The sequence below is a fragment of the Pongo abelii genome, chromosome X (genome assembly GCF_028885655.2).
Source record: "Pongo abelii isolate AG06213 chromosome X, NHGRI_mPonAbe1-v2.0_pri, whole genome shotgun sequence".
NCBI lineage: Eukaryota > Metazoa > Chordata > Mammalia > Primates > Hominidae > Pongo > Pongo abelii.
Window position 1 is genome coordinate 135,569,974 of NC_072008.2, and position 24,782 is coordinate 135,594,755.

The 24,782-nt window shown below is 47.2% G+C and overlaps 1 protein-coding gene across 7 annotated transcripts in view; it reads left to right on the top strand.

Moving 5' to 3' along the window:
• OCRL (OCRL inositol polyphosphate-5-phosphatase) overlaps positions 1 to 4,909 on the top strand; it is a 51,635-nt gene extending 46,726 nt beyond the window's left edge. For 4 of the 7 annotated variants that reach the window (XM_054544041.2, XM_054544042.2, XM_054544043.2 and 1 more), the window contains 4 exons: positions 538 to 622; positions 1,245 to 1,372; positions 2,201 to 2,312; positions 2,501 to 4,909. In XM_054544041.2, coding sequence (XP_054400016.1) covers positions 538 to 622; positions 1,245 to 1,372; positions 2,201 to 2,312; positions 2,501 to 2,625 — 450 coding nt within the window. In that variant the 3' untranslated portion in view covers positions 2,626 to 4,909. 7 annotated transcript variants of the gene reach the window in all.
• Positions 4,910 to 24,782: the final 19,873 nt, after the last annotated feature.

Sequence of the window (24,782 nt, forward strand, 5' to 3'; positions counted from 1 at the left end):
TTAGTATGAGCATGCGATTTCCTGCGTCCCCAGCATTCAGTAGTACTAGCATTTGAATGTGGTTATTCTGTTTGGACTCTGCCTTCTGCTTCTTGTCAAGAGGCTACAAGTAGGCCGGGCACGGTGGCTCATGCCTGTAATCCCAGCATTTTGGAAGGCAGAGATGAGCGCATTGCTTGAGCTCAGGAGTTTGAGACCAGCCTGGACAACATGGTGAAACCCCATCTCTATAAAAAAAAATTTTAAAGGAGGCTAGAATTAGAACACCTGGTTTCCTGCTCTAGCCATCTAGTCCCCTGCCTTATTAGGTTAGGCTAAAATCTTTGAAAAGATCATTTTCCTATTTGAAGTAACATTTCACACGGATTAGAGAAATGCTAAAGGAAAAATGTGTTATTTTCACACCTCCATTTGTAATTATTAACACACATACCACCCTTCCCTTTTGCTTCCTGCTGCTCTTCTGATCCTTGGGTAATCATCATAACCTCAGGAGTGATTATCTTGCCTGTCCCTTCATTCTGACTTCTTTGGTAGGATGACCTGTTCCAGACCCCTGGAATGCAGGAAGAGCTCCAGCAGATCATTGATTGTCTGGATACCAGCATTCCTGAGACAATCCGTATCCTTTGCGACCAAAGCTTAAGAAGCTGGATGAGTACTTGGTCAAACTCTTCTTCGCACCTATATTTGATTTTTGTGGTTCTATATTTATTTTCTTTGTAATATCTTTTATTATAAGATAACCACTGACTATCCACTTGTTTCTCATTTCCTTTCAGGAACTTTTGACCTCTTTCCATATCCAGCTCTTACTAGAAGGAAGCAAGGGGTAGATAACAATGACTTAAAAGCATGGGACATAGAAGCCACAGCACTGGTACTATTCTCCTTCAGGTGATCAGTCACTCCTGCCACCACACGTACTGTTGACAGGGCAGGGAGAAGGATGGGAAACATGGGCACCTGGTTTATAGGACTGCTCCAGTGTCAACTGTCACTCTGCAGGCTATATTCCCCTGACCCTGAAGCTGGGCCAAAGCTGCCAAGAGTCTTTGACCAATTCTGTAACAACTCACCTGCAGGGCACTTGAATCAATAAAATATCAAACCCCCATTAGGATCAGTGTGCCCTGAATAAGAGGAGGGAAACAGTCCCTGCAGGAGCTTGAGGAAAGGAGCTAGTCGGGGCTCTGTGTGGCCTTTCTCCTGGAGCCCCTTTCCCTTGACTTAAGTTGATTCAGCTGGCAGCAACCACTCTGTGGCTGAAGCACTGCTCATTTTCTTGGAAGCCCTGCCAGAGCCAGTCATCTGTTACGAGCTGTATCAGCGATGTCTTGACTCTGCTCATGATCCCCGGATCTGCCGACAGGTGGGTTCTACTGACCTGGGGATGTGTTTAACGCAGATTCCCCCATAGAGAAGTCGTCAGTTTTACAGAGCCAGATAGGCCGCCAGCTGTCTGGTAGGATGGGTCTGCATCTGTTATTAGGCAGGACACCAACATTGAGAGTTGCTACCCTTAAATTTTAGGTTGTGTTGTTTCCTATGATATTTGCCACCTTTTTCCCATTGGCCTATTTCTGTTTACAGAAAACATAGTGGGGTGGATCCCTCTACTCTGGGGTAAATTGGTGAAGCTGATTGTACGTGGAATTCTGGCTGACATTACCAGGAAGGATGGGTGACACTTGGGAGCCTTTCTTCTTTTTCTCTTCTTGGTGTGTGTTTTTAATCCTGAAATGATTTTAATGCACAGTAGCTGAGAGTACCTGTGAATTGGACTAGTGAGTATTGGGAGGAGTCCCCATCCATACTAAGTGACATTGTAAAGAAAACCATTCAAACAAAAAAGAACAGAAAACCATTCAGCTTGGTAGGTGCCATGGCTACATGCCTGCGGAAATGGGAAAAGAGCAGATGAACACCGACCTACTGTGAGGCAGGGTGTGCATGTGAATGTGTGATGACCACGTGTCCTGGTCATTGAGTGGACAGGGACCAAACAGCACGGCCGCTCTTACTTTGAAGTTATAATTTGGAAGGTGTTGTGTTGGCCATGAGGAGATAATAGAAGTTAGACAGATGAAATGGGTCCTGCAAGGGTTGGTTATAGACTACTATTACAGCAGCTGTAAGTTCCTCTTACTTTCATCTTCCACCTGTTTTTCTCACTGCCTACCCCTATTTTTAAAAACAGGTGATCTCCCAGCTTCCGAGATGCCATAGAAATGTTTTCCGTTACTTGATGGCATTCCTTCGAGAACTCTTAAAATTCTCTGAATACAATAGCGTCAATGCCAACATGATTGGTAAGAGTGCTTCATGCAACACGGGGCGTTTGTTGAGAATACTTTAGTGCATTGTATCCAGTATATACCTTACTGCATGTGCAGGCACATGGCAGTCAATAGTCCTTGTCCCCAGGCCCTCCAGCCCTGAGGTTTTGCTTAGGTTATGTCTGACAAAAGTTTCCGCTTGTCTTTCTCTCGTCTTCTAGCTACTCTCTTCACTAGTCTTCTCCTGAGGCCTCCACCCAACCTTATGGCAAGACAGACTCCAAGTGACCGCCAGCGTGCTATTCAGTTCCTTCTGGGCTTTCTGCTTGGGAGCGAAGAAGACTAAGGCTTTTACTATTCTCTGATATTCTAGAAGCAGACGATCTCGGGCTCCAAGTATTTCAGAATGATTTAAAAAGTCATGCCACAGGAAGGGTCTATTGCAGAATTTCAAGTTCTGTTTATAGTAAAAAGGAAGAGCGTTTCCTAATCCCTCCTTTACCATATCCTACACAACAAAAATACTTTTAGACTTATATTGCCAAGCCAAAGTTACCGTATTTTGGTGTTTTTGTGTTTTCTCTTTATAAGGCAAAAAGATCTGTATTTACACTCCTTCACCTAGGGATGTGTTTGTTGCCCTCCTACCCAATTGTCATGATTGTCCTTAGTACCTTAGGCCTAGATTCTGAGATGTTCCCATTCTAGGCCTACAAGCACTACTTGCTGTAGCTGAGACTTGTCTAGAGTCCTTTGTATTGCACTTTTGACCCACTCCTTCCCGGATCACTCCTTTGCACTCCACTCCCCTCGTTCTGTCACTTTGAACGAAGTCTGAGTGAGGCTAGTGACTCCTTGGGTGTCCTCAACAGTGAATTCACTGTCTGCGTGCAGTTATTACATGCATTTGTGCATTTCTACTACAATGGCATCTTTATGTCTCTGTAACATTGGCCTTTTCATGGCTCCACACTGGGTGGAACCATATTCTCTTAGATGACATTTAGTAGCATAACTTTAGGGACTATTAGAGATGGCATCTCATCGATGTGAGAGAATCACAATCAGAATGGAAGCACTTTGAGTATCTGAAGAGTGAGAGCATTCATGTTTGACAGGTCCTGCTTCCCACTATCCTTTTCCTGTTATTATTCAAATTTTACACAAGGACTAATCCTGGGTGTCTCTGAGACCGATCTCCTGCCTAGACGTCCACCTCCAGAGCAACACTGGCCCCACAGTAAAAGAGGGAGTCTTGTACCTCAGGCAGGCCCATCTAGAGCTATTGCTCCTTCCCACAGCAAAGGTATTGTGGATGACCCTTAGAATCCATTCTCTGGTCTTCTGAAGTACCAAGGGCAGATGTCACCTCCTTCCTCAGCAGGACTGACTCTGGGCTCTACAACCAGCTCCTGCACATAAAGGGTTTAGAGACTCCCCTTGGCTCCCAGTCACCATATCCAGTGTTGCGTAAAGAGACTGGCCGACAGGACCAACCAAGCACCTTACCTCTCCCATACAAGATGACCCTCTGAGCTTTTCATTTATTCAAGCTCTGAGGTACAGCCTTTTTTTAAAATAAATTAATCTATATTGGTTGACAAACAAGCCACCAACCACTGACTGCAAAACTGCCTGATGCAATTGGGTTCCTCCTGGTTTTCTTCTGTTACAACCAGCCTTGCCTGTTTACATTAATTGCAAGGAGCATAGCGTACAGGCTCTATGTACAATCCTGGGCATTGACTCCGTGACATTTCTAGCATATCCAAGGCACCACCAGTGATTTCCCCCGTTTCTTGGGGAGGGGGGAAAAAAAGATACGTATTCTGCAATATGGCTAAACGCTTTCCTGATTGAGAGTTAAAGCAATAGGAGTCAAGTTACTGGTGCCACACGTCTGGAGGTATGATAGGTCAGGGGCTGGGTGTTGAACTTAGTTAATGGAAGACTGAGAGCAGAACAGGTTTGTCATCTCCGCAAGGCCAGAAAGTGATCACAAAAAGAGGCAGATGATAGACACTGGGGTAGGGTCATACCACAGGGAAATACCTTTCCTGGGCTTGTTTTCTAGCATATCGCTGACCTGGGATCTTTGGGTGATCAAGGGTGTGGTTAGTGGAGGCTCTGTGCTGCACATATGCAGTATCCTATCTCTTTCTTCAGATCAAAACACTAAGTTGGTGTACTGCCTCGACCTTTTTTCAGCTCATCCTGGAACATATACAGGGTTGAGAGTTTTAGACAATCTCTAGGTAGAGGAGACAAGACGTAGACCAAGACAGAAGAAATCTGCTTCCCTGCCATGCCTATTCCAGCACCCCGACCTGTAATTGCCAAGTCCTCTGAGGTACTAATTTGTAGCTGCTCTGAAGTAAGGATTTCAGATTCAGCTGGTAGGGAAAGACTCTGCACCTGCTGTCTTAGGGAAGAAATGGTTCAAATCCATGTGGTGACATTGCATTAGTCTCCCTTTCACTGTTTTCTTATTCTATAATTGTTTGTTATATTTCCCAAAAACGTCTTGATCACTAAGCAAAGCTGCTAGTGGGATTCTATATTTCGTGTCATCTTTTTTATTATAATTTATTGCAAATTTTTTTCTGAATAAATATATGTTGTGTGAGAAAGCAAAGTGTGATTTTGGTGAGGAAGCACTCAGGAGGGAGGGCTTATGTGTCACTGGGTTCCATTCGACTTGATTGCAGTCCCCATCAGCTGTGCCTGCACTGTCATCACCTGTCTTACAGGGAAATACCATTTATAAGAATTCTTAGTATATTCACCCTCAGAGATGAGAACAAACCATGCGTTTTCAGAGGCTAATAAAGGTGTCCTATACTTTCAGAGGCCAGCCAAGTACCCTTATTTTAACCCTAAGGATTCAGGCAACAAAACAACTCAATTAGAGGAAAGGATGTTGATTCTTAATGCATGTAAAATGTCACTCTAGGTCAGATCTGTGATCCCTCCGGCCCCAGAAACAAACCCTAAGATACACATCTGGGGAGAACCCAGCTACCCCTGCTCAGTAGTCTCAGTAGTTTAGACACGCTTCCCCAAAGAGCTTGTTTTCACATAATCCTATTTTGCAGCTTTTGAAAACCAGTTTTGAACTTTTATGACTTCTTGGGGTGATCAAGTCCATAAATTTAGTACTTTTTTGTTGTTCTAGTCAGAACTGCCTAACACTTTGGGAGGAAACCCCTGATTTGAGCATGGTGCCAATGCTTCCCTGCCAGTCTCCATTATGAATTTGTGGATTCTGATTCCATTCCCTTTGAGACTGAAGAAGCCTCAGCTGGAGGTTTCTTCTCTACTAAGGCCCTCTTCCAGTTCCCTCCAACTGTGAGCTTGACCCTGATGAATGTGCTGACTCAGTGTTGTCATAAACAACTTTCAAAGCCCCACCCAAAGCCTTGGCAGGAGAAGGTGTTTCTTTCTGAGAGTGATTTTCCCCCCAGCAGATGGAGACTGACACCAGAAGTTTTTACATAGTAGCAGGCAATGAGAATAGCAGGCAGGTGGTCAATCTTTCCAGAGGTTAGAGAGGAAATGGCATCCTCAGCTGTGAGGCTTCTGTTATAGGAGACCCATTAGGACCTTTCTGATTGCAGGGCAAGTTGAAGAACTGGCTCTTGGTATAGCCTCATAATGTAAAAGCCACACATTGCAACAGTGGCATCACTAAATGTTAGGGAGAGAACCTTAATGGTGACCTAATCCGATCTCATTGTTTGGATAGGGAAAGTCTCAGAGGGAACAATGACTGACCTAAGGTTACTTAGGTTAGTGACACTGCATGGCATAGTGGCATTTGTTTTTTCAAGCAGTTCTACTCTGGTTGCCCATTAATTCCTTTGGTGGCATCTTATCAATTTCCGTGGCTGTAAATGTCTGTAATACCCCTGATTCCAAATGTTACGTCTCCACCTCATAGCTCTCTTCTGAGTTCCTGCCCAGTATATCCAGTTAGTTAGCTGGCATCTCCCCTCAGATGTCTCACAGGCATGTCAAGCTTCACACGTCCAAAGTGGAATTCTTTTACTTCTGGTTCTTTTACTACCACCCAACCTAGATCCTCTACCTGTCTTCCCTCAGCTCAGAGAATGTCAACACCATCTGCCCAGTTGCTGGGGCTAAGCATCTAGGAGTTAGCCTTGATTTCTCTCTTTCCTACCGACTGACCACCTCAGCAACGTGCCCCACGCATCTACTTTTCATCACCCCCACTGCCAATTTTATTGGTCAAGGCCACCACCATCATCCCTTCTTAGGGTGTCGTAATGGCCTGCCTAGTCTTCTTTCTCTTTTTTTTTTTTTTTTTTTTTTTTTGAGACCGGGTTTTATTCTGTTGCCTCGACTGGAGTGCAGTGGCATGATCGGCTCACTGCTGCAGCCTGACTTCCCAGGTTCAAGCGATCCTCCCACCTCAGCCTGCGAGTAGCTGGGACTGTAGGCGCACATTACCAAGCCTGGCTAATTAAAAAAATAATAATAATTGTAGAGGTAGGGTCCCCCTGTGTTGCCCAGGCTGGTCTCAAACTCCTGGGCTCAAGCAGTCCTCCCACCTTGGCTTCACAAAGTGCTGGGATTAGAGGCATGAGCCCACCATGCCCTGCCTGGTCTTTTTAACTTTGCTGCCCTCCAATCCATTCTCCACGCAGCAGGCAGCATGACTTAATTACATCAGTCTCATCCCTCCCCTGTTGATAACCCTTCAGCTTCCCCATGGCCCACCAGGCCCTGCATCAATGGGTCTCAAATCTTCATGTGCAGAAGAATCACCTGGAGACATTGTTAAAAAGCAGATTTCTAGGCTTCAGAAATTCTGAGTCAGTTGGTCTGAGATGAGGCACAGGAGTCTGCATTCTAAATCAGGACCCAAGAGCATTTTGATGCAGGACCACACTTTGAGAATACCACCCTAAAGGATCTGACCTCTGCCTACCATAACCCTTCCTCACCCTTGCCAGTATACTCTGATACTGTCCTTTTACTCCTCCCAGTGAGCTGAACTCTTTCCAACCTCAGGGCCTTTGCATGTGCTGTTTACCCAGAAAACTCCTTCCTCTCTCTTTCTTGCCTCAGTCCCCATCTTTGCTGTGCCTAACCCTAAGTCACCCGCCCTGTCCCATTGACTCTCTGCCCTCATTCCTGGGCTTCCTGGTATAGCACGCTGGCTGACTGCCCCTGGGCTTGCCATGTACTCTTCCACAATCTTCCTTTTCCTCTCTTGATGACCTCACGTACCTGCTCCACAGGGCCTGGGGAGGCAGGAAGCTATAGTGGTTCTTCACATAGGCTCAAATGACCAGACTGCCTGAGTTCAAATCCCAGCTCTGCCACTTCCTAGATGTGTGACCCTGATCAAAAGTTAATTGACGTCTCTGTGCCTTGGTTTCCACGTCTTTTCTCTCCAGCTTTATTGGGTATAATTGAGAAGAAAAATTGTATGTATTGAAGGTGTATCCACATCTTAAAAGTAATGATAGCACCTTTCCTCATAGTATCATCATGAGGATGAGATCAGTTACTACATTTCCAGGCCTTGGAACAGTGCCTGGTGCCTAAGTGCTAAATAAATGGCAGCTAGTGCAATTATTCCCAAGCCCTCCATTGGCCTCCAGGCCCAGAACCCGCTTCTGCTGCCCTTCAGCTCCCAGCAAGTGACTGTACCCTTTACTTTGTGAAAATGTCAAAACAGTCTTGCCCCCTGCACATCAAAATGTCTTCAGCTTAACCTCATCCCTCCCCCTTTCCATCTGTCTGAGAATAAGCGGTCCTCCTCGCCACAACCAGCTCTTCCACCTGCACTTCTGAGCCCTTCTCCTCCACCCTCTCTGGACTTTTCCCCATCAACCATCACTCCTCCTCTTACATCTCAGTATGGGTTATTCACTTGACAAGTATTTGTTGAGTGGCTCCTGTGCGCCCTGTGCTGTTCAAGGTGCTGGGGATCTAGAATTAAACCAGACAAGGTTGCCGCTCTCATGGTGCCTTCATCAAGAGGGCAGGGCAGGGATGAGGGTGGACAGACATGCAAATTAGCAGTACCCAAGGTCACTACAGATCCTGACAAGTACTGTGGAGAGTATCAAACGGGGATGCACTCAAGGGTACAGCGGGGGGCCTTGGTCAGGAAAAGTTTATTTGAGGAGGTGATGTTGTAGCTGAGACTTAAACCTCAGGAAGCCAAGACACCGTATCTTGATTTGAATATCCCCAAAAAGAGCCACACGTGCAAGATCTGGCAAAAGACATTCTGAGCAAAGGAAAAGAGAAATGCAAAGGCCCTAAGGCAGCAAAACAGCTGGCTGTGCTCAGGGGACAGCCAGGCAGAACTCTGTAAGGGACAGGACTTCCTAGACAACCGGTGAGCAGGAACGTGATCACAGAGGGCCTGAGGAACCCCAGGCAGGAGCTTGCATTTCATTCGACACCACAGGGAGCAAGGGCTGGCTCTACTCAGGGAAGTGACGTGATGTGACTTCCGTATGCTCCTCCTAACCTTAGGAAGAGTAATAACTAATAACTCTAGCTGTCATTTATCCCAGATACTAATACATTTAACATCACTTTTGCCTTTACAATAGCCTGATAAAGTACTACATTATCCTACTTTTTTTTTTTTTTTTTTTTTGAGACGGAGTCTAGCTCTGTCACCCAGGCTGGAGTGCGGTAGCGTAATCTTGGCTCACTGCAACCTCCACCTCCTGGGTTCAAGCGATTCTCCTGCCTCAGCCTCCCGAGTAGCTGGGATTACAGGCACATGCCACCACGCCCGGCTAAGTTTTGTATTTTTAGTAGTGACAGGGTTTCACCATCTTGGCCAGGCTGGTCTCAAACTCCTGACCTCGTGATCCACCCGCCTTGGCCTCCCAAAATGCTGGGATTACAGGTGTGAGCCACCGTGCCCGGCCATTAGCCCGCTTTTATAGGTGAGAAAACTGAGGCTCAGAGAGACAGCATAACTTGGTACTCGGCTAGTGGCTGACCAGAAAATGACTTCAGAGCCCAAATTTGTGCTCTTAAACACAGCCATTGTCTCCCCAGCTGGAGTGGGCATGAAGGTGAGGGTGCTTCTTAAAACCCCTGTCCCTGCTAGCTACATCCCAAGATTTCATGTCAGCTAGATTGCCTGCTGGCAGGTCAAATTCAACTTTTCTTTGACCTTGACCAGCTTCTCCTGGCATCCTCCTCTCTCCCATCACCTAGGCCTAAGCTTTTGGTTATTTTTGGCCCCTGCCCCACTTTCTAATCAGTTACCAATTGCAATTCAACAAATATTTATCCAGCACCTGCCAAGTGCAGGCTACCATGCAAGGTTCTGAAGGAAACCAAAATGGGTGAGACTGGTTGTTACAAGACAAGACAGACATAATATTTTTGTTTGTTTTGTTTTGTTTTATTTGAGACAGAGTCTCACTCTGTTGCCCAGGCTGGAGTGCAGTGGCGCGATCTTGGCTCACTGCAACCTGTACCTCCTGGGTTCAAGCGATTCTCCTCTCTCAACCTCCCTAGTAGCTGGGACTACAGGCACGTGCCACCACACCCAGCTAATTTATTTGTATTTTTATTTTTAGTAGAGACGGGGTTTCACCATGTTGGCCAGGCTGGTCTTGAACTCCTGACCTCAGGTGATCAGCCTGCCTCGGCCTCCCAAAGTGTTGGGATTACAGGTGTGAGCCACTGCACCTGGCCAATATTTTTTTAAAAGAAGGAAAGGAAAGATGGATGAAAGAAGGGCAGGAAGGAAGAAAAGAGGGAGGAAGGGTGAGAAAAAGGGAAGAAAGCAAGAAAGAAGGAGGAGGGAGGAAGGAAGGACCTCCATGGAAAAGGGGCCAAGATCAGCTCAACCGCAGTCTCTAGCTGGCCCCTCCTTTCCACTGCCCATTTCCCAGCCCCTCCAACTCCTGCCCCACCCACCACCAATAAAATTCAAACACTCATTGCCTCATTTAAGGAGTTAAATCGCCTGATGTATTTAACTCCTTTCTAACTAATTTCTCAGTTGCCAGTTTCTCTCCCATTACACATCACTGCACTGTTTTGATGTCTCTCCCCTATTCCAGACCCCTGCTGGCCCCCCAGCCCACTTACCACAGAAGTTCCAATCCTTCTGCCTGGCATGCAAAGCTCTCCTTAGTCTCCTCCACCCACCTCTCAGGCTGAGTCTCCCACTCGACCTTCTCATGCCGTTCCCTTCCCTAAACTTATGCGCACTCTCTGCTTTGGCTCGGTGGTCTGTACCAGCCACCTGGAACCCTCCAGCCCCCACCTCTCCACCTGCCCAAACCCCATCAAACCCAAATGTCACCTCTTCCAGGAAGCCTTTTCCCACAACCCCTGCCCACCACCACCCACCCCCCCGAACTCCTAGAACCTGCCCTCTGTACCACTATTTTAACACACTACATACCAAAGGATGTTGTTGCCCCTTTGGGACTGGAAGCTTCAGGAGAGTGGGAACCAAGCTGGGCGTATTTTAGTTTTCCCACAATGCCTTGCAGAGAGTAAGTGTTCAATGATGTTTGGCTAATAAAGATTGTCTCTTAAAGCATAAGTGTATCCAATAAGTGTTCCTGAAATGTATATACATTTAATTATTCATTCTGAGCTCTATTAACTTTAGAGGAGTTTATGTGGTAGGGGGGGACTTACTGAATTATATTAATGTAATCCAAGAAGATAATAGTTTTTAGCAACCACACAGTACTGTTATTTTCTATTGTTTTGTAGGCAACAAAATCAGCCTTGTTAAATTTGCTTTTTAAAATTGATTCTCAAAGTTTATTAAAAAATTAGAAATAGAACTACCATATGGTTCAGCAATCCCACTTCTAGAGATATATCCAAAAGAATTGAAAGCAGGGTCTCAAAGATATATTTGCACACCCATGTTCCTAGCAGCATTATTCATAATAGCCAAAAGATGGAAGCACCCCAAATGTCCATGGATAGAAAGACAAAATGTGTTTGTTCTCTACATACAATGGAATATGATTCAGCCTTAAAAAGGAAGGAATTCTGACACGTGCTACTACATGGATGAACCTTGAGGACATTATGCTAAACGAAATAAGCCAGTCCCAAGAAGCACTGTATGATTCTACTTCTATGAGGTCCCTAGAATAGTCAGATCCATAGAGAAAAGAAGCATGGTGTTACCAGGGGCTGGGGATTGGGGAAATGGGCAGTTGTTTGATGGGTATAGAGTTTCAGCTTTGCAAGATGAAAACGTTCTGGAGATTCATTGCATAGCAATGTGAATACTCCTAACACCATTGAACTCTACACTTAAATATGGCTAAGATGATCAATTTTATGTTTTGTGCTTTTTTTTTTTTTTTTTTTTTTTTTTGAGTCTAGCTCTGCCACCCAGGCTGGAGTGCAGTGGTGCGATCTTGGCTCACTACAACCTCCGCCTCCCAGGTTCAAGCGGTTCTCCTGCCTCAGCCTCCCGAGTAGCTGGGATTACAGGCACCCGCCACCATGCCCAACTAATTTTTGTATTTTTAGTAGAGACAGGATTTCACTGTGTTGGCCAGGCTAGTCTCAAACTCCTGACCTTGTGATCTGCCCTCCTCAGCCTCCCAAAGTGCTGGGATTACAAGCGTGAGCCACCACGCCTGGCCCCTGTTTTGTGCTTTTTACCATGATTAACATTTTTTTTTTATCTTAAGTGATTTTCCAAAGGCAAGTCTGATCACATCACCTCTCTCTGGGTCCCAGAATTCTTACCTGGACCCACAAGCCTCGGCTTGTCTGCTGGTCATGGACTCAAGCCTCCTCCCACATCCTGCCATCCCCCATTCTTTCAGATGAGATGGGGCGCATTCACGGTGGTGTGGCCGTGGACCCATCCCCCATTTTTTCAGACTGGACTTCTGTCCTTGTCTGGCTCCCTGCTCCCTCTCACCACAGAGCCAACTCCTCCCAAGGCCTCAGTCTCTGCGAAAACAACACTTTCTCTGAGGAGCTTTCCCTGGCCACCTCCTAGCCTAGGCTGTAACATGTCCTTGTGACACGCTCTCTTTGCACCCTTTCCTCTCCCTCACTTTGTAATTACACATTTATTATTTGATCAAGGTCACTCTCTCCCACCAGCTCAGGAACGCTGCTGAGGCAGAGACCACATCTTTTCCTCCCCTTACTATCATATCTCCGGCAGCTAGCCTGATGCCTGGCATCCAGTAATCTTCATCATTGATTACTCCAGTGTTGGCAAAGGCAAGGAAAAACAAACCCGCCTGCTGCTTGGACAAGAGTAAATGAGTGTCACCTTTCTAAAAGCAATGTGGCAACATGCATTGAGAGCCTGGAAGCATTCACACTCGTAATTTCACTTCTAGGAAATCACCCTAGAGGAGCGCAATGGCGTAAGTCCACCCCTGTTCATCTCAACATACTCATTAGCACAAAAAACAAAGCAATTTACATAACCTTCATCACCAGAAGAAGGGTAAACACATTGTAGATGTTTATGGATATAATATTATGGAGCCTTTTCAAATAATGTTTTTGAGGAATTGTGACGTGGAAAAATGTTAGGATATAACATGAGGTGGAAAAGGCAGCATATAAGTAGGTATGTACCTAATGTTCCTAAATTTAAAATATCAGATATAAAGATAATACATAGGCACAAAAATAGTGGAAGTCCATTCTCCAAACTGTTAATAGCAGTCACCCCTAGAGGGTGGCATCATGGGCAGTCTTGGCTTCAGAATGTCTACAAAGGAGGGTTTAGAAACCATTGAAAGGTAGGCTAGGGGATTTGTCTTGAAGCTGCAAGATGGCCTTTGCATAGCAAGCAGGGTTTTGCCTTACACTGCATCTATATTCAGAGTCACTTTGGGGGTGCTGATGGAGATTGGGATAAAGCCCCCAAGCCACTCTCTGGAGCCAATCTCAATGTTTTGTTTTTTTTTACTCTTATTTATATGTCTGGTTTTCTAAATGCTCTACAATGAAGATGTATGACTTTTATAATCAGAAAAAGATTAAGGAAAACATTATTTCATGAAAGAAAGGCACTTCTGTGTGTTGGAATGAATGAACACAGTGTCCTGCTCAAGCACATAGGCGGCTGGACAGGGCCTTGCCAGCACAGCCGCTCACCGCAGCTCCCTCACATCAAAAGCCTGCCCTCTCCCTCGCACCCGCAGGCATCTGTCCTCCAGCTGCTGACACGGCTGGGCAGCAAAGGTCTCATCTTGACTGTGCACGTCGGAGGCAGCACTGTGGAGCATGGAGTTCTCAGGCATGTCCACGGGCCAAGCACACTTGTAAAGGCCATTTGACAACAATGGGCTATACCCCTCTACCTCTAACGGTGGCCCTGGCTTTGAAGAGCAAGGATCATTTTCTGATTGTAGCTGTGGCCACTAGATGGCAGAGGAGATTGATGGTTCCCAGTTGTATAATAAAATTGGTATTTAAAGCTGCAGTTACTTTTCTTATTTCATGATCATTTCTATTTTGGGAAATTCGGTTGACTTTTCTCCTTACAATCTCTTACTTATGGCCTTAAAAGTCCACAAAAACAAAAACTTTTTTTTTTCAGAACTAGGTTAAAAGTATCTAAAGTTCATGGAAGTTTCAGCACTCTTTCTTTTCATTGAACACAGGTAGAATTAAATCACATTTTCCTCTCTTGCCTCTTTCACTGTCCATCAGTGTTTCAAGTTATTTTGAAAGTGTCGACAATGGTTGGGAGGTGATCTCACTGCTGAAAGGTAATGACTTCGATCTTCTCTGGAGAGGGGTCAGCTGGGAAGGAACGATGGAATCAATCAAGGCAGTTGGAGAGGCGGGGAGAAACACAGTTGTGACCTGGGAAGAAACAGACTAATCCCTGGCCAGAAGATGGCACAGCAAAGTGGAGAGGAAGGAGACCAAAAAGGAATGGGGCTTGTTACAGGTTCAGTTGTATCCCCCCAAAATCGATATGTTGAAGTCGTAATCCCCAGTACCTGTGAATGTGAACTTATTTGGAAATAGACTCGTCACAGATATAATTAGTTAAGTAAGATGAGGTTATACTGGGAGTAGGGTGGGCCCTAATCCAATATAACTGGTTTCCTTATAAAAAAGGGAAATTTGGACAGAGACACACACACAGGGAGAACACTGTGTAAAGGCAAAGGCGGGGATCAGGGTGATGCATCTCTAAGCCAAAGAATGCCAAAAATTGCCAGCAAACCATCAGAAGCTCAGGATGGGCATGAGACAGATTCTCTTTCACAGCCCTCAGAAGGAACCAACCCTGCTGACCTCGATTTCACACTGTGGCCTCCAGATCTGTGAGACAACATGTTTGTAAGCCTCCCGCTGTGGTACTTTGTTACCGCAGTCCTGGGAAACGAATCCAAGGCTTTTGGAGCCATGGAATAGTGGTAGAATCGGAATCGAATTTCTTCACTCACTTCTAGGACTGTTGGACCCGATACGTGGGGGTGATGGCTGAAGGATAGAAGTTTCCTCCTCTACCATTCTATCATACCCTCCACAATCACATTTCTCAATTCTTTTTTTTTTTTTTTTTTTTTGAGACAGAGTTTTGCTCCTGTTGCCCAGGCTGGAGTACAGTGGCGTGATCTTGGCTCACTGCAACCTCCACCTCCCAGGTTCAAGCAATTCTCCTGCCTCAGCCTCCTTAGTAGCTGGGATTACAGGCGCGTGCCACCACACCCAGCTAACTTTTCGTATTTTTAGTAGAGACGGGGTTTCACCATGTTGGTCAGCTGGTCTCGAACTCCTGACCTCAGGTGATCCACCCAGCTCGGCTTCCCAAAGTGCTGAGATTACAGGTGTGAGCCACATTTCTTGAACGAGTTGTCTCCACTTGCTGTCCCCACTTTCTTACCTCCACTCACCCCTCAACCCTTTCTAAGCCCATTCCTCTGACATGATTCTCACCAAGGTCACCAGCAACCTCCATGCTGCCAAAACCAAAGGTCGTTTCTCAGTCCTCACCTAACCCAGCCTCTCAGCAGCATTCTACCCCTTCTTCAGGAACACTCCCTTCACCGGGCTGCAGGAACTCCACACTACTCCCAGAGTTCCTCCTGCCTCACCGACCACTCCGTCTCCATCTCCATTGCAGGCTCCTCTACTTTCTTGGCCCCGCCACTAGATGATGGCATGTGCTGAGGTTTAGGCTTGGGTCACTTCTCTTCTTACTCTATACTCTCTCTCTCTCTCCATAAACACCACTCACTCCTCCGTCTGCAGCTGTCTCCAAACTCTATCTGAAGCAGTCTGTCGCTGCCACCACACACTTCAGACTTGTTTACAGTGGCATTACATCCTACTCAGGTTTACATCCTTTTTTTTTTTTTTTTTTTTTGAGACAGAGTCTTGATCTGTCGCCCAGGCTGGAGTGCAGCAGCATGATCTCAGCTCACTGCAACCCCCACCTCCCGGGTTCAAGCGATTCCCCTGCCTCAGCCTCGCGAGTAGCTGGGATTACAGGCGTGTGCCACCACGCTTGGCTAATTTTTGTATTTTTAGTAGAGATGGGGTTTCACCATGTTGGTCAGGCTGGTCTCGAACTCCTGACCTTGTGATCTGCCCGCCTTGGCCTCCCAAAGTGCTGGGATTACAGGCGTGAGCCACTGCACCTGGCTAACCATGCTCATTTGTTTATATATTGTTTATACTTGCTTTGGGGCTGCAACAGCAGAGTTGAGTGGTTGCTACAGAGACCGTATGGTCTGCAGAGTCTAAAATATTTACTATCTGACCCTTTACAGAAAGTTTGCCAAACTTTGATCTAGACCAAGCTTGTCCAACCAGTGGCCCGTGGGCTGCATGCGGCCCAGGACAGCTTTGCAGGCAGCCCAACACAAATTCATAAAGTTTCTTAAAACATTATGAGATGATTTTGTGATTTGATTTTTTTTTCTTTCTTTCTTTTTTTTTTTTTTTTTTTTTTTAGCTTTTCAGCTATCGTTAGTGTATTTTATGTGTGGCCCAGGGAAGCCAAAAGATTGGACAGCCCTGATCTAGACAGTGGTCTCAGCCTTCACCACTGAAGGCTTGGGGCCCCTTAACATAGTGAGACAGCCAGATGGGAAGGGCTCCCTGGCAGAACCTCCCACAGCCTGCGCACTGGGAAGAATGCGAAGTGGGATGGAGCCACATAAGTTCCTGTCATTTGCAGCGGGGAGGCGCCAGGCCCCTCCTCTTCCTGGGTGGAACCTGAGATTCAGCAAGCAGAGAACTCTTTCAAGAAATGTGGCTCACCGCCGTGATCCCAGCACTTTGGGAGGCCGAGGCGGGTGGATCACCTGAGGTCAGGAGTTCGAGACCAGACTGGCCAACATGGTGAAACCCCGTCTCTACTGAAAATAAAAAAATTAACCGGGCGTGGTGGCGCACGCCTGTAATCCAGCTACTCCTCAGGGGATATAGTAAAGACTAATGGCCAAACCTCGAGAGAAAGGAGGGGGCTTGCCATTCCTAGGGCATGGCTCACCATCTGCTGCCAGAGGACATTGGAAGTCAAAGGGAGGCACCAGCAGTGGGTCAGTGACAGCTTCAGCCTCTGCACTACATCCTGAGGTGTCCCCAGTCCTCATAGCACATGCCTGCAGTCTGAAGACAAGAGAGGGAGCTGAGTTTCCTGAGCCAGGCTCCTGTTCAGTCACCCCAGACCAGCTTCCAGCTCCGGCCCACAAAGTCATCTGGGGTCTGGTTGTCTCTCAACTCCCCTCCTTGGGACATGGATCCTCACCTCTTGTGGTACACAGGCTCCAGTGTGGAAGGGATACAGGATGGGGCATTTGGGGGTTCTTTCTGACTGGCTGTGACCCCAGAGAGGGAGGTGTCATGCTGGAGAGTTGGACAGCCACCGTCTATGGCGACCAGCCCTACCGCCTAGCCTGGCAACATGCCCACTGTGGGGAACCCAATTGTGAGATTCCCCTCTGCCTCACCCCAGTTTTCTGGGCAGAGATGTCCACAGGCAAGTGTGAGCGGGTCCTCCGGCACATCAAGCTTTATCTGTAGGCTGGTACCTATGAAATCTGGAAGGCTGGGGATTTCGGAGCCTCTGACCCATTCAACCTGGAGCATCTTGCTGAGTCCCACCAAGAATAGAGACCTCAGGGCCTAGTTGTTTGATTTGCGAAATGTCGTCTTAGGCCACCTCCTTACCAGCGGGTCCACTGCACAAATGTCTTGCTCAGATCCTTAAAAGCTGAGGAGTGCCAACAGCACTCCTGACAGATGGGTGGCCAGCAGCAGAGGCAGGAGCCCTGTGCCCTGCCAGGAGAGAATCAGGAATGAAAAGCTTTCCCAGTGCTGGCCGGGCGCAGTGGTTTACGCCTGTAATCCCAGCACTTTGGGGGGCCGAGCTGGGTGGATTATGAGGTCAGGAGATCAAGACCATCCTGGCTAACATGGTGAAACCCTGTCTGTACTAAAAATACAAAAAATTAGCTGGGCGTGGTGGCACGCGCCTATAGTCCCAGCTACTTGGGAGGCTGAGGCAGGAGAATCGCTTGAACCCAGGAGGCAGAGGTTGCAGTGAGCCCAGATCGTGCCACTACACTCCAGCCTGAGCGACAGAGCGAGACTCTGTCTAAAACAAACAAACAAACAAACAAACAAACAAAAAACAACTTTACCGTTGCTTACAAATCCATCTTCCATCTCACCTCGGCCTGCAGTGTGCTGTGTGACCACTAAGAGGCACTGTGAGGTCACAAGAAGCTTAGAGAAGCGCGGCCACCATTTCAGTCCCAGCCTCCGGGAAGTGAGAAAGCCCCTAGGGAAACGTGCAGGATTCTGGGACTCTTTGGGACATCCCTCCCTGGCAGAAAGGATCTGTTCTAGTCAGCAGTGAGGACCTGGGCTGGGCACCTCATGCTAGCCGTTGCGAAGGGTGGTGCAAAGAGGAAAAGAACAGAGACCTAAAGGGGCCCTAATTCACCCCAGGCACCGGCCACTGGCAGATGACTGGCCCAAACAAGCGGGGAGGGCCACTCTGCAGAACCAAGCAGGAGGCGGAGCCAAGCAGGGAAGGCGGGGCCCTGGAGGACGTCTTGGCTCCTGGCTTCCCGGGTTCTTTGGGATGTTTAGGAAGGACTCTTGACCTCCAGGTGTGTGGTGATTGGAGCTATGGGATGCAGTGGAGGACCCAACACGGAACAAACGGGAGACTGGGTGTTGTTTTGACACCTCCCTTTCATGTTCTCACGTCCGTGTCATCGCCAAATTCTTTCATTTCTACCTCCTGAATATCCCTGGAATTTTTCCCTTTGACCCAAATCTGCTCCCTCCACCCTTGTCTAAGCCACCATCATCTCTCCTTGATGTCTCCAAGATGGGGTTGCCACATAAAATACAGGACACCCAGTTAAATTTGAATTTCACATAAACACAGAATAATTTTTAGTACATCTTGTACAATACTTGAGATGTACTTATACTAAAAAACCATTCTCTATTATCTGAAATTCCCATTTAACTGGGTATCCGGGGTTTGATTTTGTTACACTCTTTTGTTTCTAAATCTGGCAACTCTACCAAGAGTTTTCCCAGCCCTGTGCCTCTTCAAGGCTTTCTCTACAGAGCAGCCAGAATGAACATACAGAAATTCAAATCTACCCAGGTCACTGCCTTGCTTAAAACCCTGACCACCTCCCAGCTCTCAACTCCGTCTTCCACTGTTTCCCTAAGCCCACAGCATGCTCCCAGCAAACCAAATACACTGTAGCCTCTTAAATGTGCCCCACATCCTTTTACACACACCCATCCCTGTCCAGCCACCTAAAGAATTCAAACACGGTCATCAAACCATGTCACCAAACATGGTCATCAAACTCAACTACCACCTCTTTTTGTCAGGCTCTTCCAGACATGTCGCCTGCCTCCCCCAAGCCAAGCACGCCCTCTTTGCACTGTATAGTAGCCTTTTGTAGAGCACTTGCTTAGCTGTATCTAAATGATTTGTTTAGGCGTCTGACTTCCCCCACTAGACTGTGTCCTCCTTCAAGGAAGGGGCCCAGTGTTATTCATGTTTGCAACCACAGTGCACAGCATAGTGCCTGGCCCAGAGTGGGGCATTCAAGGAAGGAAGGAAGGAAGGAGGGAGGGAGGGAGGGAGGGAGGGAGGGAGGGAGGGAGGGAGGGAAGGAAGGAAGGAAGGAAGGAAGGAAGGAAGGAAGGAAGGAAGGAAGGAAGGAAGGAAGGAAGGAAAATTTGTGATTCCAAATCTGAAGCCTAGATGGGCCACTGGAAGTGACTGCAATGACAGTACAGAACACCAGGGGGCAGAATAACCTCAGTTTTCTTTAAGGGAGAGGGGCGTGGTACAGAAAGCCGACTTCTTGGCTCTGGGCTCCCTTCTCCAGTTCCAAAGAGAAGAGTTTTTATTGTTTTGTTTTGTTTTTAAATCATGGAAACATAAAACAAGAATGGACCTTAAGAAACCATGGGGACCAGTCCTCTGCTTTTTCATAGTTAAAAAATTCTTTCCATTTCCACTTAGCTATCTGTTTTCAGGTAGTGAAAAACATCCTTTGGTTTGTTACAGACAAATCACAGAGAGGTTAGAGGACTTGCTCCAAATTACACAGCAAGTGAGCGGTACAAGGAGGCCTGGAGCCCAGTGTTCTGCAGGCATGATCCCATTTCATCCTCACTGCAGCCCCATGAGTGAGGCACTATTGTTGTCTTACAGGTAGGGAACAGACATAGAGAGGTTGTCACCTGACTGGATCACGCCGTGGTAGAGCAGGGAGTTGGATGGATGCACGCAGGTCTCCAATCTTCCTTTCTAGTGTCCCTACCTCTCTTACACTCACAAATCTTTGCTTGGCTCTGTTTTTTTTTTTTTTTTTTTGACAGAGTCTCACTCTGTCGCCCAGGCTGGAGTGCAGTGGCGCCATCTCGGCTCACTGCAAACTCTGCCTCCCGGTTCAAGCGATTCTCCTGCCTCAGCCTCCCTAATAGCTGGGACTACAGGCGCGTGCCACCACGCCCAGCTAATTGCTTGGCTTTTTTTTGTTGGGGGTGGGGGGTGGGGGCTAACCCCAGATCCCTACATCCTCAGCACTCAAGCCCAGAACGTCTTCATGGGACTGACAGCTTCTGTGAATCCCATGGGGAACCACTGGGCATCGACCCAGGCCCTGTGACAGCTACAAATAGGTAAGACAAATGAGGGTATCTGGGATGCAGACTCTAGGGAGGCACTCCTGCAAGGGCAGGGGTATGCCTGAGAGTGAGCCCCTCCTGACACTGTGTGCCCTAGGGGCCTCGCTTGCCTCCCTCTGACCTTGGCCCTGGGTGCAGTATTTGAACAGAAACGCTGTTTCCCTTTCCTTCAACTGCTAGGCCAGTCTAACCATGGAGAGGTCTCAAGGAGGCAGGAGCCACTTGAGCTCTTTAAGGAAGGTGAGATGGATGGCAAGTGACCACCAGAGACTGTGTTCCGCCCTGTGTAACTGCTTCATTGTAGAGCCTCAACTCAATAGGGTACAAACACACAATGCTTTTCTCTTTCCACAGTCACGAACCATCTTGGCAGGGTTCTGGAGGCTTCCCCACTTCAGAGTTCCCTGATGTGGGAGAAGCTATTTGGCCACTACTTCTTCCGACCAACCCAATCCCTACCCACACCTATGCACACACCTGTCTCCAGCAGTATCCCCAAAGACCTTTGTTGTTGAGGTCCCCTTGCCCTGAAGCCAGTCCTCTTGAACAGGACAAGGTAAGACAACTCAAATGTGCGACCTTTGGAGGTGTCCCTCTGACCTGAGGAAAGCGCACATGGCTGGCTACACCATTGCTGCCTCTGCTCTTTGCCCTCTCTCCACTCCCCTTTAGTTGTTCTCATAGGCTCAGGGCAGAGCCACAAGGCTGCCACCCAAGCAGATGTCCAACCAGGAATGAGATAACATGTCCTCACTTCACAGCCTGACCCCCTATGCCGTCCCAATCTTGATGGCATTCTCTTGGAACCCCTCACTTGGCCACAACACTGGGCTAAAGTCTCCTGATCATCCCAGTGGTGACCCACCACTACCTTCTGCTTATCTAGACGGAGTGGGAGCAGTAGAACCTGTTTGCTAAGCTCTTAATAAGCCCTGAAGGAAGCATTGGTCCCCTATCATTGGAAGTTCCTTGGCACTTCTTTCTTGGAACTAGTCCTCAGCTTTGGGCCCTTGTTGCCAGTTCTCAGGTCTATAGAAGTCCCACTCACATCCTGTTGAATGTCAATTGCATAATTTTGTATGCCTCTGTTCCAACTTCTAAGGACTGGAGGGAAAATGAGTGTCCCCTCTTCACCTCAGCTATTTTACGTTGGATGGAAATGGGGCATAGAGTACCAAGGTGCCAAGAATGGAGGAAAGGATTAGCTGGGAGCCATTCTCAAGTAAAAGGGACATTGGAGTAGTGGAAAGAGTAACTCATTGTCACTCACTGGATGCATGCCTTGTGCAAGTCACGGAACTCCCTGAGACTCAGTTTCTTCATCTGTAAACTGCAGATAACACAAATGTCCCAGGAATGTAGTAAAGGTTAGATGAGATCATGTATGTAGAAGCCTTATATAAACTGTAAAGCACTGATCAAAGGAGTGAAGCTAATTATTAATTAGTTTTAAAGAAGCCATCCCTACCGTCAAAGATCTTGCAGGGATTGGGTAGCAATTCATAAGAGATTATGACAGAGGGCTGAGCTGTGGGAGGCAGTAGAGAGCAGTTGTTAAGAGCAGGGACCTTGGTTTCTAGCTCTGGCACATCCTAGCTCTGTGACTTTGAATAAGTCACTGCCCCTCTCTGAACTTCAGTTTCCTCAGATGTAAAGTAAGGATGATAACACCTCCCTCAGGACCTGGGAGGATCTGATGAGATGGTACACAAGAAGAATGAGGTAGCACAGGGCTTAATACATAGTGGTGCCCAATAAATGTTGGCTGTAGCTAGGGTTATTAAGAGATCAGCAGCCATTACAAAGGGAAGGCGGGGTCAGGGAAAATCTCCTATGGGAGATTAGGCTTGAATTTGGCCTTGAAAACAGGAGACAAATTAGGAATGTCAGAAAAAGTTGCATATAAGTAAGTCTTGCCAAGCACTGGGGGAACAAAAAAGTAAGGCCCCAAAGTTTACTTCCATCCTCTCTCCTAGATGGTCTAAAGAGATGGTCATGCAGGTGGCCTGGCCCAAGAGGGGCATGCCAGTGAGAAGCCATAGGGAAACTGACATAGTGACATGGCCCTCCTACTCCTGCTGAAATTCGAACCTCTTCACAGGCAGTCAAGGGAGAACTCTGGGCCAAGCTGTGCAGTCTACCTCCTACTTTGTGACCCAGGGTGGCCCTGAAGCCCTGGGCCTGTCCCTCTAGCCCTCCTCTGATAAATCAGTCCCTAACATGTGCCTCTTGGTTGTCAGTGGATAAATGCATGACCCCTTCCAGGGAACTGGTATGCATTTCAGTGGGGGCTTTCTGGAAACAATGCCTTACCTCCCAGGGTTTCCCAACTTTTTAGCAGCTGGAGCTCTTGTTTTCTTACTTGAAACCTCAGTGGATTCCTCCAGCAGTTTAAATCTTCATCATTTGCTGAATCCCAGGAAGCACAGTTTGCATCTGTCTTAATACCCAGGACTCACTGGGGCCACCTTCAGCCTTGGAGACAAGATGGGCCAGAGGGAGAACAGCTGGTGGCCCACATCTGCTTTTGCTTTTGTTTGGACAAAGATGGTGTGCCATGTCCTTTTCTCTGTCACTGTGCGTTGGTCAGAATATGTGGAGTTATGCCACAATAACACAGAAACCCTGAAATCTCAGGGGTTTAACACAAGAAAGGCTTCTTTCTGGTTCTCACAAAAGTCTAGTGCAGGTTGGATGACACGTAGTAAGGCCAACCTGAAACATGTGGCCTCTTAGAACTCCACAGCAGGGGAAAAGAGAGATGGAGAATTAAATAGTCTTAGTCAGCATGGGCTGTCATAACAAACTACCATAGACTGGGTAGCTTAAAGAAGAGGAATTCATTTCTCACAGTTCCACAGCTGGAAAGCCCACAGTCAAGACACTGGCAGATTCAGTGTCAGGTAAGGGCACTCTTTCTGGCTTGCAGATGGCTGACTTCTCGCTGTGTCTTCCCATGGCTGAGAGAGAGCTAGCTCTCTGGTATCTCTTCTTACGAAGGCACTAATCCTATTGGATCAGGGCCCCATACTCATTTAACCTTAATTATTTCCTAACACCAAATACAGCCACACTGGCGGTCTAGTGTTTCAATATATGGATAAGGGGGACACAATTCAGCCCATAACAGCACACCAACTCTTAACTGTCTTGGCCCAGAAATGATGCACATTAAGTTCACTGACTCTCTTGGTCAGAATTAGTCACGTGGCCCAAGCTTAATTGCAAGAAAGGCTGGGAAATGTAGGGGAGCAAGTATTTGCTGAGTGCAATCTGTGCCACACACTGTCTTCTAGGCTGAGCCTTGAGGAAGAAGGAAAGTCTTGAAAGTCAGAACAGTGGCTCAGGTGTAAAGTGTAAGGAAACACACACACCTGGGACTGTCTGCCAGGCAGGTTCAAGGAACCAAGACCAGGAACCTGGTTCTGAATAGAATTCTTGGGGGAAGAGGTGGGAGGAGGGAACTTGTCCCTGTGTTTGGTATATTTCGAGGTTTACTATGTCTCCTGCCCAGGATGTGAACGCAAATGCTTCATCACAGATATATCGATAGACACTCAGGAAATTCAGATGAATTAGGCAGAGATCAGAGTTTTTATTCTATTTTTAAAAATCAACATATTGAATGTTTCCCCCAAAACTACGTGTTTTATTTTATTTATTTATCTATTTTTGAGACAGAGTCTCACTCTGTCACCCAGGCTGGAGCACAGTAGCGCGATCTCGGCTCACTGCAAGCTCTGCCTCCCGGGTTCACGCCATTCTCCTGCCTCAGCCTCTCAAGTAGCTGGGACTACAGGCGCCCGCCACCACGCCCTGCTAATTTTTTGTATTTTTAGTAGAGACAGGGTTTCACCGTGTTAGCCAGGATGGTCTCGATCTCCTGACCTTGTGATCCGCCCCCGTCAGCATCCCAAAATGCTGGGATTACAGGCGTGAGCCACTGTGCCCGGCCAATGTGTTTTTTTTTTAACAATCATTTTCCACTACATAGCAATAGGAAGAGGGTTAACACAATTCTGTCAAATAGGAATCTTCAGGAGCGGGCTTTAGTGAGTAGGTAAGCCTGATATGCAAGCAGCACAGCCGTGGTTGATTTCTAACTTGCTGGTGGGTCTGTTCTTTTAAACAGAAGATCCTGGGTTCCTTTGGTGGGTACTGGGAGGCAGTGTATCAAACCCACTGTCTCATAGCCCAGCCTCTATATGAACTAGTTCAAAGCTTGAATTGGTGAAGTCCAAAAGAGAGAAGCTTTGCTTTTCCAACATGTTCAGAACTGTGATGGGAAAATGGTTGACTAAGTGCCACATCTTTCCTCTGCTCTAATAGAAT